The sequence below is a fragment of the Xiphophorus couchianus genome, chromosome 1 (genome assembly GCF_001444195.1).
Source record: "Xiphophorus couchianus chromosome 1, X_couchianus-1.0, whole genome shotgun sequence".
In the NCBI taxonomy this organism is placed as follows: Eukaryota; Metazoa; Chordata; class Actinopteri; order Cyprinodontiformes; family Poeciliidae; genus Xiphophorus; species Xiphophorus couchianus.
In genome coordinates this window covers 19,481,342-19,497,018 of record NC_040228.1, presented here as the reverse complement: position 1 = coordinate 19,497,018, position 15,677 = coordinate 19,481,342, and the positions used below count along the sequence as shown (strand labels likewise).

The 15,677-nt window shown below is 40.3% G+C and overlaps 1 protein-coding gene across 1 annotated transcript; it reads left to right on the top strand.

Annotated features, from left to right (window-relative positions):
* The first annotated feature begins 356 nt into the window (after positions 1 to 356).
* On the top strand, positions 357 to 15,546 carry dcaf1 (ddb1 and cul4 associated factor 1). Its single transcript, XM_028016612.1, has 25 exons — positions 357 to 579; positions 1,925 to 2,048; positions 2,154 to 2,230; positions 2,324 to 2,397; positions 2,506 to 2,619; positions 4,146 to 4,283; positions 4,438 to 5,034; positions 5,452 to 5,553; positions 5,639 to 5,797; positions 6,170 to 6,349; positions 6,494 to 6,703; positions 6,818 to 6,987; positions 7,064 to 7,188; positions 7,464 to 7,699; positions 8,251 to 9,335; positions 9,413 to 9,611; positions 9,998 to 10,080; positions 10,513 to 10,597; positions 10,705 to 10,938; positions 11,944 to 12,037; positions 12,449 to 12,553; positions 12,755 to 12,828; positions 12,913 to 13,008; positions 13,091 to 13,379; positions 14,492 to 15,546. Exons 2-25 carry the CDS (start codon positions 1,936 to 1,938, stop codon positions 14,545 to 14,547), a joined length of 4,695 nt encoding a protein of 1,564 aa, XP_027872413.1. The 5' UTR covers positions 357 to 579; positions 1,925 to 1,935; the 3' UTR covers positions 14,548 to 15,546.
* The last annotated feature ends 131 nt before the right edge of the window (positions 15,547 to 15,677 follow it).

Sequence of the window (15,677 nt, the reverse complement as noted above, 5' to 3'; positions counted from 1 at the left end):
CATATGAGAAGTGGAGAGAGAGAATGAAAAAGAAAGTAAGTTACTATTACGGGTCTGTTCGGTAGATATGTTTGCAATGCTTTGTTCATTTGTTTTTTGATTAAAATGTACAAAAGTAATGTGTACTTTTGTAGCAGAACAAATACATAATATTAAGAAAGTATAAGGCTTCATTGAATGTAAAAAGGATTTGCCATGCAAAACATCTCTATTTCCCAAGTTGTACTGAAATATGGGGCTGCAAATGATAATAAAGAGCCGTTTGGGAGCCGAATGACCCGGCTCTTCTTTGGGAGACGAGCCACAAGAGCCGGCTCTCTGCGAAGAGCAGAAATTCCCATCACTATTCGTCATTAACAGTGGACAGTCGCCAGTGATATGACGCGAAGAACGTGTTCGCTATAATGCTAACAAACCGTGCACTCAAAGCTACAATAAAAAGAAATAAAGCAGTACCTGAGAGACAGCTGTCGATGCGCTGAGACTCGGCAAACAATAACTAAGTTGGGGCTTGTGTCGGTGGATTTGCGTCTCGGTGTAACTTTGGCAAACCAAGCAAGAACTGAGAAGAAAAACGAGGTAAAGTTAGCATGCTGGCTAAATAGCCAGGTTTTTGCCAGTACCTTGTAATGCCGTGTATGTGCCATTGCAGGCAGATTTGACCGGTCCTCATATTCTCTAGATTCTGCGGAATAAGCTGTACGTTCCGAGGAGTCACAGAGTTGTGACGGAATACTAAAGTTGTGAAAGATAAAGTGTGGTTGTAACAATAATGAGGTTAGCTCTCTTGTTTAGCCACTTTTCAAGTAGCCAAACATCGCAGTAGTGAGCGGCGTTTCCAGCTGCCTGCTGCGTAGTAAAATAAACAATACCTCATTATGTATGAGGTATTGGCAAGTATTCGGACTGTTGTTTCATAATTATTGTATAGTATATTTCTTACTTAATTGATATTTTAAGAAAAGAGGCTAAATTTGACGGTTGTGTTCCCAAGAGAACAGCCGCACCTGCAGCAGAATAGCGGATCATCTGCGTCTGTTTTTGGTTTGCAAACATCAGCTGGTAGAACTTCCTGTGAGACCGTCAACATGCTCTGTTGTGTTTATATAACCTTTCTCGTTTTCAGCATCAAATTGAGTAGCGCTGAGTATAAACCTCCACCAAGATCACTGTTGGAGAACAGCAGAGGAACTTTAAGCAGGTTATGTCAAAACAGTAATGCCTCATAAGAAATATTCAGCTCTGGGACAACATGCATGACAAAAACAGGAAATGAGAGGAGATTTAAAAAAAAAAAAACATGCAAAAATGCAAGTGCAGAGACCTAGAGTGGAGAGTGTCTCAAGTGCTAAGTGGAAAAAGGGCATGTCCGTTGTTTATGGAAATTAAAGTAAGGGACAGTTTGCACGGGAGATGAGCTACTGTGAAAGAGTATTTCTTAAAAATGTGAAAAGTGCAGGAACCACAAGAAAGCTTGTCAAACATTTTCTGCTGGGTTACCTTTTCTGATTTTAATTTGCACGGATCATTGAGCTGGTTATCTTTGAACCTCCCAGCCACTCATTAACTAACCCATGTGTTTTCTTTATTTGTTCTATGTTAGATTTTTCCATTACAGTGGGAGTTATAAGTTAACTGGTTTTGAGGGCATCGGGTAGTAAGGAGAATCAACATTTTCATTGTAGCTCAAATTAGCTCAATATTTACATTTAACTATAGACTGAATTATCAGTTGTAGGGTAGATTGTTTCTAACAAGTTTCCATCAGTCCCTGGAATCTCAGTATGACCTGAAAACTTGGCCAAATGAACCAGCAAAGAGAATATAACATGGGAATAAAGTTCTTTCCTGTTCTCTGTTCTGCTGCAATGTACAATGAACTTTAATTTCTGGTATTTTACATGAACACATTTTATCCTTGCAGGTTGCGTCACCATGGCGTCAGCATCTGCCTCCGTGGACTCAAAGGCAGAGCTGACTGCTCTGCTGGAACAGTGGGAGAGGGAGCAGCAAGGCAACACACAGGAGCTGGTCAACATCCTCACAAAGTAAGTAGGAGGCTTGTGTCTGATGTATGTGATGAGCTGTAATACTGTTAGAGTGAATTAAAGGGTCTTTAAGAGTGTTTAATGTGGACTTCTATTGACTTTTAGAATCTCTGAGCTTGTTGAAAAGGAGACAGAAGAGTACCACAAAGCGGACCCTGACCCTTTTGATGATCGGCATCCTGGTATGAAAAAGAGAAAAACAGATTTTGTAACTGCAAGTCTTCCACGGATTTAAATATTCTGCATGTTTTTGACATACCTCTCTTGGCCACTAGGGAGAGCTGATCCAGAAGGCATGTTGGGGCATCTTCTGAAGATCTTGTTCAAAAATGATGAATTCATGAATACAGTAAGCCTTAATCAGTAGTTTTGAGTTGCCTTGGTGAGCCATATTTAACTGCATTTAATATCTTGGTTAGAAATTAATTTTAAACAAAGCAAATGTTTCCTTTAATAGTTGGTGAACAGCTATGTGATGACCAGCAGAGAATTCTCTCTAAATGCAGCAGCTTGTCGCCTGCTGCAGAACATCATGCCTGGGCTGGAGACAGCTGTGGTCTTTCAAGAAAAAGTAAAGTACATCTACCCTCATTGTGTCTGTCTGTGTGCGTGCGTGTTTTGTGGTGTATTTTCTTCATATTTTGTTGAACTTTCAAACATTTCAGATTTCTAAAACTAAAAATAAGTCTTTTTAATTGTGTTATTGCTCTATCAAACTGACAGTTGGAAACAGGAAGTAGCATAATAATGTGGCAGCTGTTATAATTAGTTCATGATTGCGTCACTGACACTTCTTATTTCAGCTATCCACAGAATGTAAAACTTCATGAAAAGCAATCCTGTAGTTAATTTTTATACTGTTTTCAGTATTTTTGAATGTTTTTTAGATGGTGAAGTTGGGAGGAATCAAAGTTAATAAATTTTATAAATAAGTTTTAGTATTGGCCCTTCTGAGCTCCACTACATGTTCCGGATCAGTTTGATTCTTTTAATTCATACTCCCATAGTTGAATTCCAGGATTGGCCAGACCCCAGGGTAATGTATTTTACTGCCTCTAATTTGCTTGAAAAGTAGCATTTTGTAAAATTGTGACTGTTAAACCATTGCATTTCATTTTCCTTTTAACTTATTACCTCAACGAGTTAGGAAAATAAATTGAAATAGAAGTCTTAAAAGCAGACATATAAAATAATTTTGCTGTATATTAGTTTCTGAAAACTTTGCATTACCTCTTATTCAATTTATTGTGATTGGATTATTGTCTAGATTTGTGAATTTCTATGATTATATTCTTTAGATCAAAGCAACCTCTTAATGCTAGTTCAGTTTATTAGAGACCTAGTCAGAGAAAGTTATCTTACTTTGCTGGTTATCAAAGTTGGTACAAAACTGATGCCAGACTTTGTTTTTTAGTTTTTGTATCAAATATAAAATAAACTAAAATATAATTTATTGTCCCCATATAAAATTATGTTGTGGATTGTAACCTGGACATCTTCATATGTTTACATCAACACAAACTTGCAAGATATGACATTATCTCACCTCACAGCAGTTTGCAATAAACATTGATAAAAAAAACAAACAAATAACTGCATAATCAGCACTCTGCTGTATTTCTAAGTTCTTTAATATGGGAACTTAAGAACATCATTGCATGTTGGTTATCCATATTTTGTTTTTTTGCCATTCTTCATAACTGTGCACCCATCTATCCCTCATGTTTTCACCTTGGAGTTGTACACACTGATCCCCCTTTCTGCAATAAACACAGAGGATCAGACATAACATGTATTAACAATGTAATAACATGTATTACTCACACCCAATACACAAACACTTTGAGCTATTGTTGTTTGAGCTTCATATCATCTACAAGATTGCTGCATTCTGTATAAAGAATATATGGAGGGTCATTCACCATCTGTCGGGAGAGTCTGATATGCCTCTGTCACCATTTAGTTATTTCACAAAAATGCTTCAAACATCACATATACAATCAAACATAGTGCTTTGTATTTTCTCTATGATTCATTCTGTTGATCTTCTTAGGTTTATGCATTATTCACCATCTTGTGTGCGTCGTTTTTTTTCAGGAGGGCATCGTTGAAAGACTTTTTAAGTGGGCTCAGGAGGCTGAACAGCCTCTACGAATCTATGCCACAGGCCTGTTGGCGGGCGCCATGGAGAATCAGGACATTGCTGCCAACTACAGAGAGGAGAACTCTGTTTTGGTCAGTAGGGGGTGTCCCCAGTCTCTTATGTCACTTTGTATTGATGAATAATTCAGAAGTTTATAGTGAAAGACAAATGATATTTTGCCCCACAGTTTGTTCATAAGGATTAGTAAGGGTCCATTTGCTTATTATTTGTGCTTTACTTTTACAGGTGCCTTTGATGCTGCACAGGTTGCGTGAGCTTCAGGATAAGGATGCTGAGAACAAACGGGAAATCAAACGACCTAGCCCCAGGAAGATTCTCAGTGAGCCTCTGCTGCCTTTAGATGAGGAGGCTGTTGATGGAGGCTTTGAAGACAAGCCCTTCTCTCCATGTAAAAATGCAGATGAAAAGGAAGCAGTGGGGCCGCAAGGAGACGCCGAAGTTCCCTTCTCAAGCGCCGAGCCTGAAAACGAATTGTCGTTCCGTTTCAGCTCGCCTCACAGGACGAGCAGCCGTGCCAGCTCAGCTGTTAAAACCATGATGAAGCCCATGTCTGCCCCGGGTTCACTGACACACCCAGGTATGTCTGATGGCAGCGGCTACCTGCGGAGGAGGATGGAGAGAGACAATGCCAGAACCTCAAAACAGAAGCTGAATTTCTCTCTGCCGGAACCAGAAAGGAACTTAAGCGAGCTTTCCAACAGCAGCTGGTCAGAGATGAGTCCCTGGGTTATTGGCAACAACTACCATCTGGACCCTTTGACCCCAGAGATTGAGCAGAGGCTCATCCTGCAGTATCTCACACCTCTGGGAGAGTATCAGGAGGTTGGTCTCATTCAAATATGAGCATAGGACTTTACAGCTCGTTCAAAACTATTTTGATCATGTTCTTCTTCACTTAACGTGTAAATGTCAGTGTTTGAAAGGTGAGGTCGTTGTATTTTGCATGCATGAATGGAAGCAAAATCACCTTTAATACATATACTCTTTATGGTGGAGCGCAATTATGTATTTTATATACATTTTGTAAAAATAATTTTGTATAGACGGAGAATGTATCTGCCGTCATGCTGCAAAGTCACCAGCAGGTGTCAGCCTTCCATCTTGATAATTCAGATGAAATAAATTATTTAAGCTACATAATTGTTTAGTTACGAGGAGTTAACTATATGTTTAAACATTTTTTTTGATATTTTTTAAAATGTGGTAAACTATTGCTGTTTATGCTTTTATGGTTTACAGCTTCTGGCAGTGTTTATGCAGATGGGAGCCCGTGAGCTCCTCATGCACTATATGGATCTAAAGCAGACCAATGATGTCCAGCTGACCTTTGAGGCTCTGAAGGTAAATCTTCCTTTCTTTCTTTGACTCTTCTTGTTACTCAAACAGCGTGATGTTCCTTAAGCTCATGCAGTTTCCCTTCTTACAGTATTTGGCTTCTCTGCTATTGCACAAGAAGTTCGCTGCAGAGTTTGTTGCTCATGGAGGTGTTCAGAAATTGCTGGAAATCCCAAGACCTTCGATGGCTGCTACAGGAGTGTCACTGTGCCTCTATTACCTCGCCTATAACCAGGATGCAATGGAAAGGGTATGAAGGAGATTACCACACAATGCAACTCAGAAGTGTTTCAAGTTGAAGTAGCTTAATTTTGAGGTATCTCTGTGTCAATGCAGCATTTTGGCAGAGCGAGTCAGTAGCTTTTGACAAGCTCAGTAATGTTTTCTTACTATGCAGCCATACTCTTGTGGCTGATATGAGCGAAAAACAAAGTAGTTATATTTTGGTTGCTGTTAAAATTTTTATTTTTGAATTGGTATTGTTTTCTTATATCGATCATACGTGTCAAAATCGCTGCCGAGATCCAAACAGCACAGCGTTACTCAGTATTGCAGCGTTCAGTGTATTATTTTTTTGTTGCTGTCCTTATTTGTATTCAGGACTCTGCTCTCTCCACTCAAGGTGTGCATGTTGCCCCACTCCGTCTTGTCAGATGTGGTTGGTTACACGCTGTGGTTGTTGGAGTGCTCGCATGCATCAGGCTGCTGCCACGCAACCATGTTCTTCTCCATCTCCTTTTCGTTCCGGGCTGTCCTCGAGCTTTTCGACAAGCAGGATGGACTTAGACGGCTCGTCAATCTGGTTAGAAAAAAAATCCCTCTGTCCTCATTGTAACTGTGTAAACCTACTCATCTGTGCCATTTGGCGAAAATATTGATATCCGAACAGCCAATACACTGTCAAATTGAATAGATTTAAAGTTTGGAATGGATGAACTGCTTTCAGATCAGCACACTGGAGATCCTGAATCCAGAGGACCAGGGAGCGCTGCTGAGCGATGATGAGATTTTCTCCAGCAGGCAGAGAGCCAAGCACACCTGCATGGCTCTGCGCAGGTACTTCGAGGCCCATCTGGCAATCAAGGTGGAGCAGGTGAAGCAGTCTCTGCAGCGCACAGAGGGAGGTGCCCTCATTCACTCACAACCATATTACAAGGTAAACAGAGGATATATTTGTGGATCAGAATAAAAATTTGCATCTCCTTTTATTTGCTTTAGTTGTGAAGATGGTTTCTGATTTGGCATTATGTGTGCTTGCCTCACTCGTCAGGCGGTCAGCTACAGCCGTGAACAGGTGGTGGAAATGATGGAGTTTCTGATCGAATACGGTCCACTCAGACTATACTGGGAACCAGCAGAGGTCTTTCACAAGCTGTCTTGTGTCCAGCTTCTCCTGCAGCTCATTTCTATTGCTTGTGACTGGAGGACCTACTACGGCAGGTATTGATAAGTCCCATTAAACGTTCATTAAACTTATTTGAAAGTAGGTCTTGAGTTTTACTCTCTGCTCTTGTAGGAGTGATACAGTACGATACGCCCTCGACATCCTGAGTATCCTCACCGTGGTTCCAAAGACGCAGCTGTTGTTGTCTGAACCTGTTGCAGTGCTGGATGAGGGAGGATCCACTGTTTCTACTGTTGGTGAGTTTTCCTAGAGGATGATTTAATCTAAGCCACTTAGTTATAACATTGTTGCCAAAAAGGGTAGCTTTACTTTTGTGTTGCCAGTAATCTTAGTTTTTTTTTTCTTTTTTTAGATTTTCCTTACTCTGTTGGTTGCTAAGCAACTGTGTTTTGTATTATAGTAAGAAAATCAACTCTAGCCCTTTAACAAAAAATCTCTTTATTAAAAAAAATAATAATGTGCATGAACATTTTTGTTTGTTTGGTTTTTTATTTTTATTTTTTTGTGTTAGGTATGAGTATAGTCCTGGCTGTGGCGGAGGGAGAGGTCTTTGTGAACGATGCAGAGATCCAGAAGTCGGCTCTCCAGGTTGTCATCAACTGTGTGTGTGCGCCAGACAAACGCATGTCCAGCATTGGCAAATTTATTGCGGGGACTCCCCGTCGCCGTCTGCCGCAGCAGACGAAGGCCAACGAGAGCGTGCTCACCAAGATGTGGAATGTTGTACAGTCCAACAACGGGATCAAGGTACACTTAAAGCTCACCTGACATCTATGTTGCATTTTGTTATGAATAAATGTTTTGTGAAAGTATTGACATATCTCTGATGTTTCCAGATTCTTATCACAAGAATTACAAAGTAATTACAAAATTACTTTAAAAAACGTTTTTAACCCTGTACCCCTTTACCCTGACACCCCTAAAGAAAAACCAGTGTAATCAGTTGCTTTAGGGGTCACTTAATTAGTAAATGAAATCTACCAGTGGGTCTCATTAGCAAAAAAAAAAAAAAAAGAAAGATTCGCTTAATTAAATAAATTATCTTTGAATTTCCCATATGGCAGAAGGTACAAATAAACACTTCAATGAAGCTGAAGTGTTTATTTGCTTTTAATTAGTATGTTTTCTGAGCTGTTAGATATAGAGCATGCTACCTTTCTAAGTGTTGATAAATCTTATCATTTTTGCTACTATCTAACTCCTTTAAACAGAATCTTTATGAGAAAGCCCTTTCAGGCATGTTGTTTGCTTTGAAAGCCTTTTTTTCTTTAAACTTACACTTTGTATCTGTCCTGTAGGTGCTCCTGTCCCTTCTGACTGTCAAGATGCCCATTACAGATGCTGATCAGATCCGAGCTCTTTCCTGCAAGGCTCTGGTGGGTTTGTCTCGCTCCAGCTCTGTCAGACAAATCATCAGCAAGTTGCCTTTGTTCAGCAGCGGACACATCCAGCAGCTCATGAAAGAGCCTGTTCTCCAGGACAAACGCAGCGAACACGTCAAGTTCTGTAAGTTTGCAGCAGAGCTGATGGAAAGGATCTCTGGGAAGCCATTGTTGATCGGTACGGACGTGTCTCTGGCGTGGCTGCAGAGGGCCAACGTGGTTGCTCAGTCCAAGATCACCTTCCCCGAGAAGGAGCTGCTGCTTCTCATACGAAACCACCTTGTGGCCAAAGGCCTACACGACACAGCAAACACACTCACCAAAGAGGCAGATCTGCCCATGACATGCCTTTCACATTCATCTCACTGTTCACATTCAGCCTCCTCTTTCCCCGCTGTTGCTCCTCCTCCTGCTGCCTCCCCCGTTACTACGCTCCCCCGCACCCCACGGTTGGCCAACGGTGTGGGCTCACGACACGGAAACCATATCTCACACTCATCCACCACGCCATCCAACCATCCACAAGCACGCCCCTCCACATCACAGTCGGCTGGACCGCCTTCTAGCGCCATACCGTCGACGTCTGCCCCACACTGTAGCAACGGCTCGCCGTTGATCGGCCGCATCGTTTTCTCTCGTGAACGACAGACGCCGTGCGGAGCCATAAACTGCAAAAAGAACCGAGTGCTTCGACAGAAGTCTGATCATGGGGCCTTCAGCCAGAGTCCAGCCATGAAGAAGCAGTTTGACAGACACTTACCTTCTCCTCCTGCCTTGGACAGTATTATCACAGAGTATCTGAGGGAACAGCACGCCCGCTGTAAAAACCCTGTCGCAACCTGCCCACCTTTCTCTCTTTTCACCCCCCACCAATGCCCTGAGCCCAAACAGAGACGGCAGGCGCCCGTCAATTTCACATCGCGGCATTCTCGTAGAGTTATATATCCAAAATATGGAGGCGTGGATGGAGGATGCTTTGACAGACATCTTATATTCAGCAGGTTGGTGTCATTCCTATTTCCTCTCTAACCCTGCTCCATGTCCGTTCTCGACATTCTCCGTTTCTGTGTTTGCCCAGGTTCCGTCCCATCTCCGTGTTCAGGGAGGCGGATGAGGATGAGAGCGGATTCACGTGTTGTGCCTTCTCAGCTCGTGAGCGGTTCCTGATGCTCGGAACCTGTACAGGCCAGCTCAAGCTCTACAACGTGTTTACAGGCCAGGAGGAAGCTAGCTACAGCTGTCACAGCTCCGCAATCACTCACCTGGAGCCGTCACGGGTCTGTAGAGAAATCTGATGTTACACAGCTGCAGCTCAAGAAAGTAAAATATAATTGAAAAATGTATTGACTATGAAAATTATGAATTATAGTCTGGAAATTATAATTTTTTTTTTTTTAAGAAATTGAATTTAGGATTTTAATTTGGTGTTAATGTTTAAAATTAATTTTGGTGTTAATTGAAAGTGTTACTGAAACACTCTTTGAATTGAATTCAGAAAGCGTTTAACTTTCTGAATTGAAATCAGAAAGCGTTTAACTTTCTAAATTGAATTACTGGGAAAAAACATTTTTGAAGATGTTCTTATTTATTGAGATGTACATCTCAATAAAGTAATCTCCTATAAAAGTAATCGGTGAAATCTGATCATATTTTGCCCTTTTAGGATGGTTCTCTGCTCTTAACATCAGCCTCGTGGAGTTACCCTCTTTCTGCACTGTGGGGCATGAAATCTGTGTTCATCATGAAGTAAGTCTAATTCCCAGCTCCATGTGTTGAATATGTTCCTCGAAAAAGAACTTGCACTTTCATGGAGTTTAAAATTGCCCAAATCATTACCATATAATTAATGTCAGTCAGCAGAGTTAACTTCCCTCTCTTTTATCCTGGTTCCTCTATTTTTGGATCCTCTCTACTCAATACAACAGCAGCTTTATTCTGTTAAAAGGAGCTAACAGACACACTACATGTTGTTTAATTATGCACACTGAGAGCCCGAGAGCTACCGTCTTCAGTCCCTGAAACTCTTTCGCTTGGATTCATTTATTCAAATGGTTGAACTCGGATAAACCACTCCTTGGAGTCTGCAGTGACTTTATGGCACTACATGATTTTTAAGTGCCCAGCCTTATTCTTTATGCTTTAGATTAAATGTTCAAATGTTGCTTTCATTGCATCCAGGCATTCCTTCCTGGGTGACCATTATGTGGAGTTCAGCAAGCTTTCACAAGACCGTGTCATAGGGACAAAAGAGCACGTAGCACGCGTATGTATATTTCACACATTATTAACATAACCTCACAACATTAAATTAAAGACGTACATTACAAAGTTAAAGCATAAATTTTCACTTTAAGCGTTCCTTTTTCCTAGATTTATGACGTACAAACAGGTCAGGTTACTCTGACTCTCAACAACCCAGACCTGGCCAACAATTACAAGAGGAACTGCGCCACCTTCAACCCAACAGACGACCTGGTCTTGAACGATGGCGTGCTGTGGGACATACGCATGGCTCAGGCCATCCACAAGTTTGACAAGTTCAACATGAACATCAGTGGGGTGTTTCATCCCAACGGCCAGGAGGTCATCATCAACACAGAAATTGTATCCTTCAGACACGGAATGACAAGCATGAGGTGGAACCACATTTAATTTCCCCCCCCATATCTATTATTTATGCACTTTTCAGATAATGGTAAATGCTGATCCTCTCAGATCCTTAAACCTATATGATCCTTCTTTAACAAATATTTCTGTGGGCAAAATACATCTATACTGATAAAAAGCTGTGGAAAAATCCTAAATTAAACAAATTTAGCTTCCGTTGCAGAAGCCTCGTCTCACATGGAGACTCACCGTTTAGAATATGTTTATTTGGTGAGAAAATAATCACGTAAGATAATTATAGTTTTTAACATAATCACCTGTGTCAAAAAAGCCTTCTGGTGACTATTAGAAATGATGATATGAATGCTAACTTGGCAGATTCCCATTCTGGCTTTCTGGGCTAGAAACCTCACAACAATGAATCTGGTTTTATTGTTTTTCCCATTTCGGCTGAGAGTCCTCTGCTCTGGGTGATTTGTGGATTTCAGTAAAGAGGAAAGTGCTGTCTTCTTGGCAAAATTGAATTGAATAACGTCAAGGATTCCAAAAATTTTGATACCCATGAATTATGGAAAATATGTACTTTTCGACATTAATCATTTCCCAGTGAATAAATGTACTCTGTTAGCTTCATAAAAAATTTTTCTTGTGACGATATGCTGCTGCAGTAAGATATATTTACACATTTTTGTTTTTTTAATAAAAATTACAGGATTTGCAGCATTATCAGATCTCAATAAGTGCCTGCTTTACACTAGAGACACTGGTATGACTGCAACATTAAATAATTCCATTGGTAATTGAATCTGAAGCTGTTCCAGTGATGAGTTGATGAATGAGGATTTATTTTATTGCTTAACATTAAATATTTATCCCTGTAAGAGTCTGTTATTTCCCAGTAGATGGTTGCATAAAGAGGCATGTGATCACTGTTCAGTGTAGCTGACCTTGTAGCGGACACAGTGGAAGGCAAACAGTATGTTTCTTAACCACACGTCTCAGTGGGACCTGCGGACCTTCCACCTCCTCCACACAGTTCCTGCTCTGGACCAGTGCAGGATAGTCTTCAACAATAGCGGCACCGTCATTTATGGAGGTAAATTCATAAGTTATTTAACGATTCATGCCAAACACGATTTTGTGTTTGGCATGAAGTCTACGACTCTGCTCCCAGTCCAAGTGTGAAATTGTTAAGGTTGTTTGAAAGTCTGGTAATTATCAAGCTAACCCAGACTGTGTGTATTTGTAGAAAGGTGTGAACAGAGTGTGTGTGCGCATTTGAAGCTCTTGTAAGTCTGACCCATGTAGGCAGACTACTCGATGTTGGCATCAAAAATAAGCACCTTTTCACAGGATAGCGGCCCCTCACTGGAAGAGGCGCAGGCATGCAGAGATGGAGCTGATTGCTGCCTGACCGTTTCAGGCACTCAGAAGCCAGAAATGTGGCTCACCAGCTTTCTCTGTTCATTTATTTACCGTCACTCTCTGTGGCTCTTTGTGTTTGTAGCAATGTTGCAAGCAGATGATGAAGATGATATGATGGAAATGCAAATGAAAAGTCCATTTGGTTCATCGTTTAGGACCTTCAACGCCACAGATTACAAACCAATCGGTAAGATCTCTCTCTCTTTTTTTTGTTTTAAACATCTGCTGATCTTTCCCAATTTTTAAAAATGTAAATGTTTTTTTTTTAATGATCAAGCAGTTTTTCTGGTGAAACTGGTTGGTTTTACTCAATCACTGCAGTACACTGTTTATATTTTGGCCCTCTTGTAACATTTGTGGAGCTTTACATGCTCTTTTTCTTTTTCAGCCACAATTGATGTCAAGAAGAATATATTTGACCTTTGCACAGATACAAAAGACTGCTACCTCGCTGTGATTGAGGTAAATAATTGATGATTAATACTTTATTCATAAAACAGCTCAAGAAGTTACCATTTAAATAAACCTTGTCTTTGTGTCCTACAGAATCAAGACTCTGTGAACACCGACACTGTGTGCCGACTTTACGAAGTCGGGCGGCAGCGACTTGCAGAGGAAGAGGAGGAGGATGAGGAAGATCAGGTTCTAACTGTGTTGTGATCTTGAAGCGGCACCTTTTCTTCATGCCCTGGAAAAATGACCTTTTGTTTTCCTGTGTTTTCAGGAGGATGATGATCAGGAGGAAGACGACGACGATGACGACGACTCTGACGACGACGTCGACACGGATCCTCTCATCGCCGAGCTGGAGAACGATAACGGAGGTGAGGACGAAGATGATGACGATGGGAACGATGAGTTTTCTCCTTCGGATGAAGAGGTTGCGCGTCTTCTCGAAGATGACGGCGACGGCGGAGATGACGACGATGAAGATGGTGATGACGACGACGATGACGACGACAATGATGATGATGATGACTCTGATAATGATGTCGATCTAGACGGTGACAACGGTAAGCCACCCTTAAAGTTAACTGTTTCTAATCTCTGGTTCTAATTTTCCATTTTGATTTGAAGTGTATGGCAGCGAGGAACGATCGATAGATACAGAAAGTCTGTTTGTCTTTGGATTTTGTCGTAGAATATTAGACAGGCAGCTTCTCTTGCTATTTGTAGTCTCTTTTAAAAACATTTCTTTTCCCAATGGCCTTAAGTGGGTATATTTCTTTTAATGTTCCATTTTTATTCTATTGTTTCTGTTTTGGTTTCTCTGACTTTGAAACGTTGGATAATTGTACATCCCCTTTTTAATTTGTTTCATGTATAAATTGGATTTGGATCTTGACAGAACAAAAAAGATGCAGAAATGCTGAACTCTGTTACTCTTCCCTTAATCTGAAAGAGTAGAAACTGCTTTATAATCCCTCTGCTACTGCTGTAATAGTTGACAGTTAATTTGGATTAATTTAGGCGTTTTCAGGAAAAGCCTTCTCTCTGGTTCTCCAGGGACCTCCATAAATTATGTTTTTTCAAGAAGTAAGAAGAAAATTACCAATCTTGCTAGACAAATTAGCCTTAGTTTGTAAACCTTCACTATTAAGATCTATTACAACCAACAAATGCGGCACAAACTTGAACAAGAGGCATTAATAAGCTTGGAGGATTCCCCCCATGTATTTCATGTTAATGAGGGGAAAAAGCTTGATTTTTGGAGAATTACACATATTAGCTATTTACTTTAGGATCCATAGTCCCGCATCACTAAGTTTTCATCTCAGAAGACTCACTTTAGGGTAACATAGTTGCAGAAATATTAAAATCACCTTACTATCTAGCTTCAAAAGGCTTTTCTGGCTATTTTATAATAATGTATACAAGGCTTTAATTGAGGAAAACTAAAGTGCTCATCGTTTTATTCCTCTCTGAAGACTCCTGTTTTAGTAAGAGTTTATTCCAAAACTCAACAAAATAAAGCAAAATTTGCAGAGGGAAAGACCAAGACCTCATCTCGCTAAGCTGGCGTGTTTTTGCTGTTTTGGCACTTTCTGCCCTCGCCCACTAACCTACTCAGCAGAAAATCTCTATTCCCAATTTCTGAATCTGTGTTTGTCTATCAAACAAACAGACAGCTCGGACAACTCTGACCTTGAAGATGACATCATCTTATCCCTGAACGAGTGAGGCTGTGGGCCATCAGCATCTTAAGAGCAGAGATCCAGAGGAGATGTCACGATTTCTTCCTCACAGACGTTTGATCTGCAGCGGATCAGTCCCAAAAAGAGAAAACCAGCGGGTATTCTAGTTGGAGCACTGCCAGCTTAAAACTGTACTGAACACAGTGATAGTGTGGAAGAACAGAAATGCTTGTAAATGATATAATTTCATATAGGAAAAAAAAACTTGAGCTGCAGGGTGAGCGATGAGATCCGAGTGAGGATGTGATGAAAAGAAACATAAGCTCTCACATTTATGGCCTTTTGATTTCGTAAAAACTTCAACACTTTGTAAACATCTGTTTGACCACAGGTAAGAGTTTATAGATGAAAGGGTTGAAATCCACAAGACGAGGAGTCTGAAGACTGAAGCTGTGCTGTTCTAGGCTGCTTGTTTGGTCAGGTCGACATAACTAATCACCAAAAAGTCCTGACGTTTCCTCAAACCTTCAGGATCCTTCAGCTTTTATTTCCAGCAAATCTGTACCATGCCACACACAGCAGTGCCATTTCATATGAACTCTTGATGGTGTGAACACTGTAGTAAAAGCATTTGTCAACTCAAAACACTTTTTCAATATATATTTTTTTGTTTGTTTCCGAACAGTATTTAGCACAGTGACTGATTTTATTAAAAGACTGGTCTGAACTTAAATGGTTCTCCTAATTTTCTGGAGCATTTAAGACAATGATAAATAGACCTGCCACACAATTTAGCAAAAACAAAAGAAATGAATGTTGCTTTTCCTTTTACAGTAAAAAATTCTGTTATTTTGTATATAAAAAAGAAAAAAGTCTGGCACATGCACACCTTTTGTGCAGTCGTCATATTTTCCTCATGTTTTTGCTTTTTGTTTGGTTTTTAATTTTATTTTCCATTAGGAGACTTTTTGAGGTTCTTGAAATTTCCTGTACAGATTGTATGTATCTAAAGTATTTTTACTATAAATAAAGTTGCAGAATTTTCTCTTTTGTGTACTTATGTGAATTATCTGGTATGTTTTAACTTGTCTTTAATAATCTAAGCTTGCAGCAGTTTTAATGAACAGGGAGTTTTAATGTTAGCTCAGCCAAATTTGGGCTATTAAAAGAGACGTG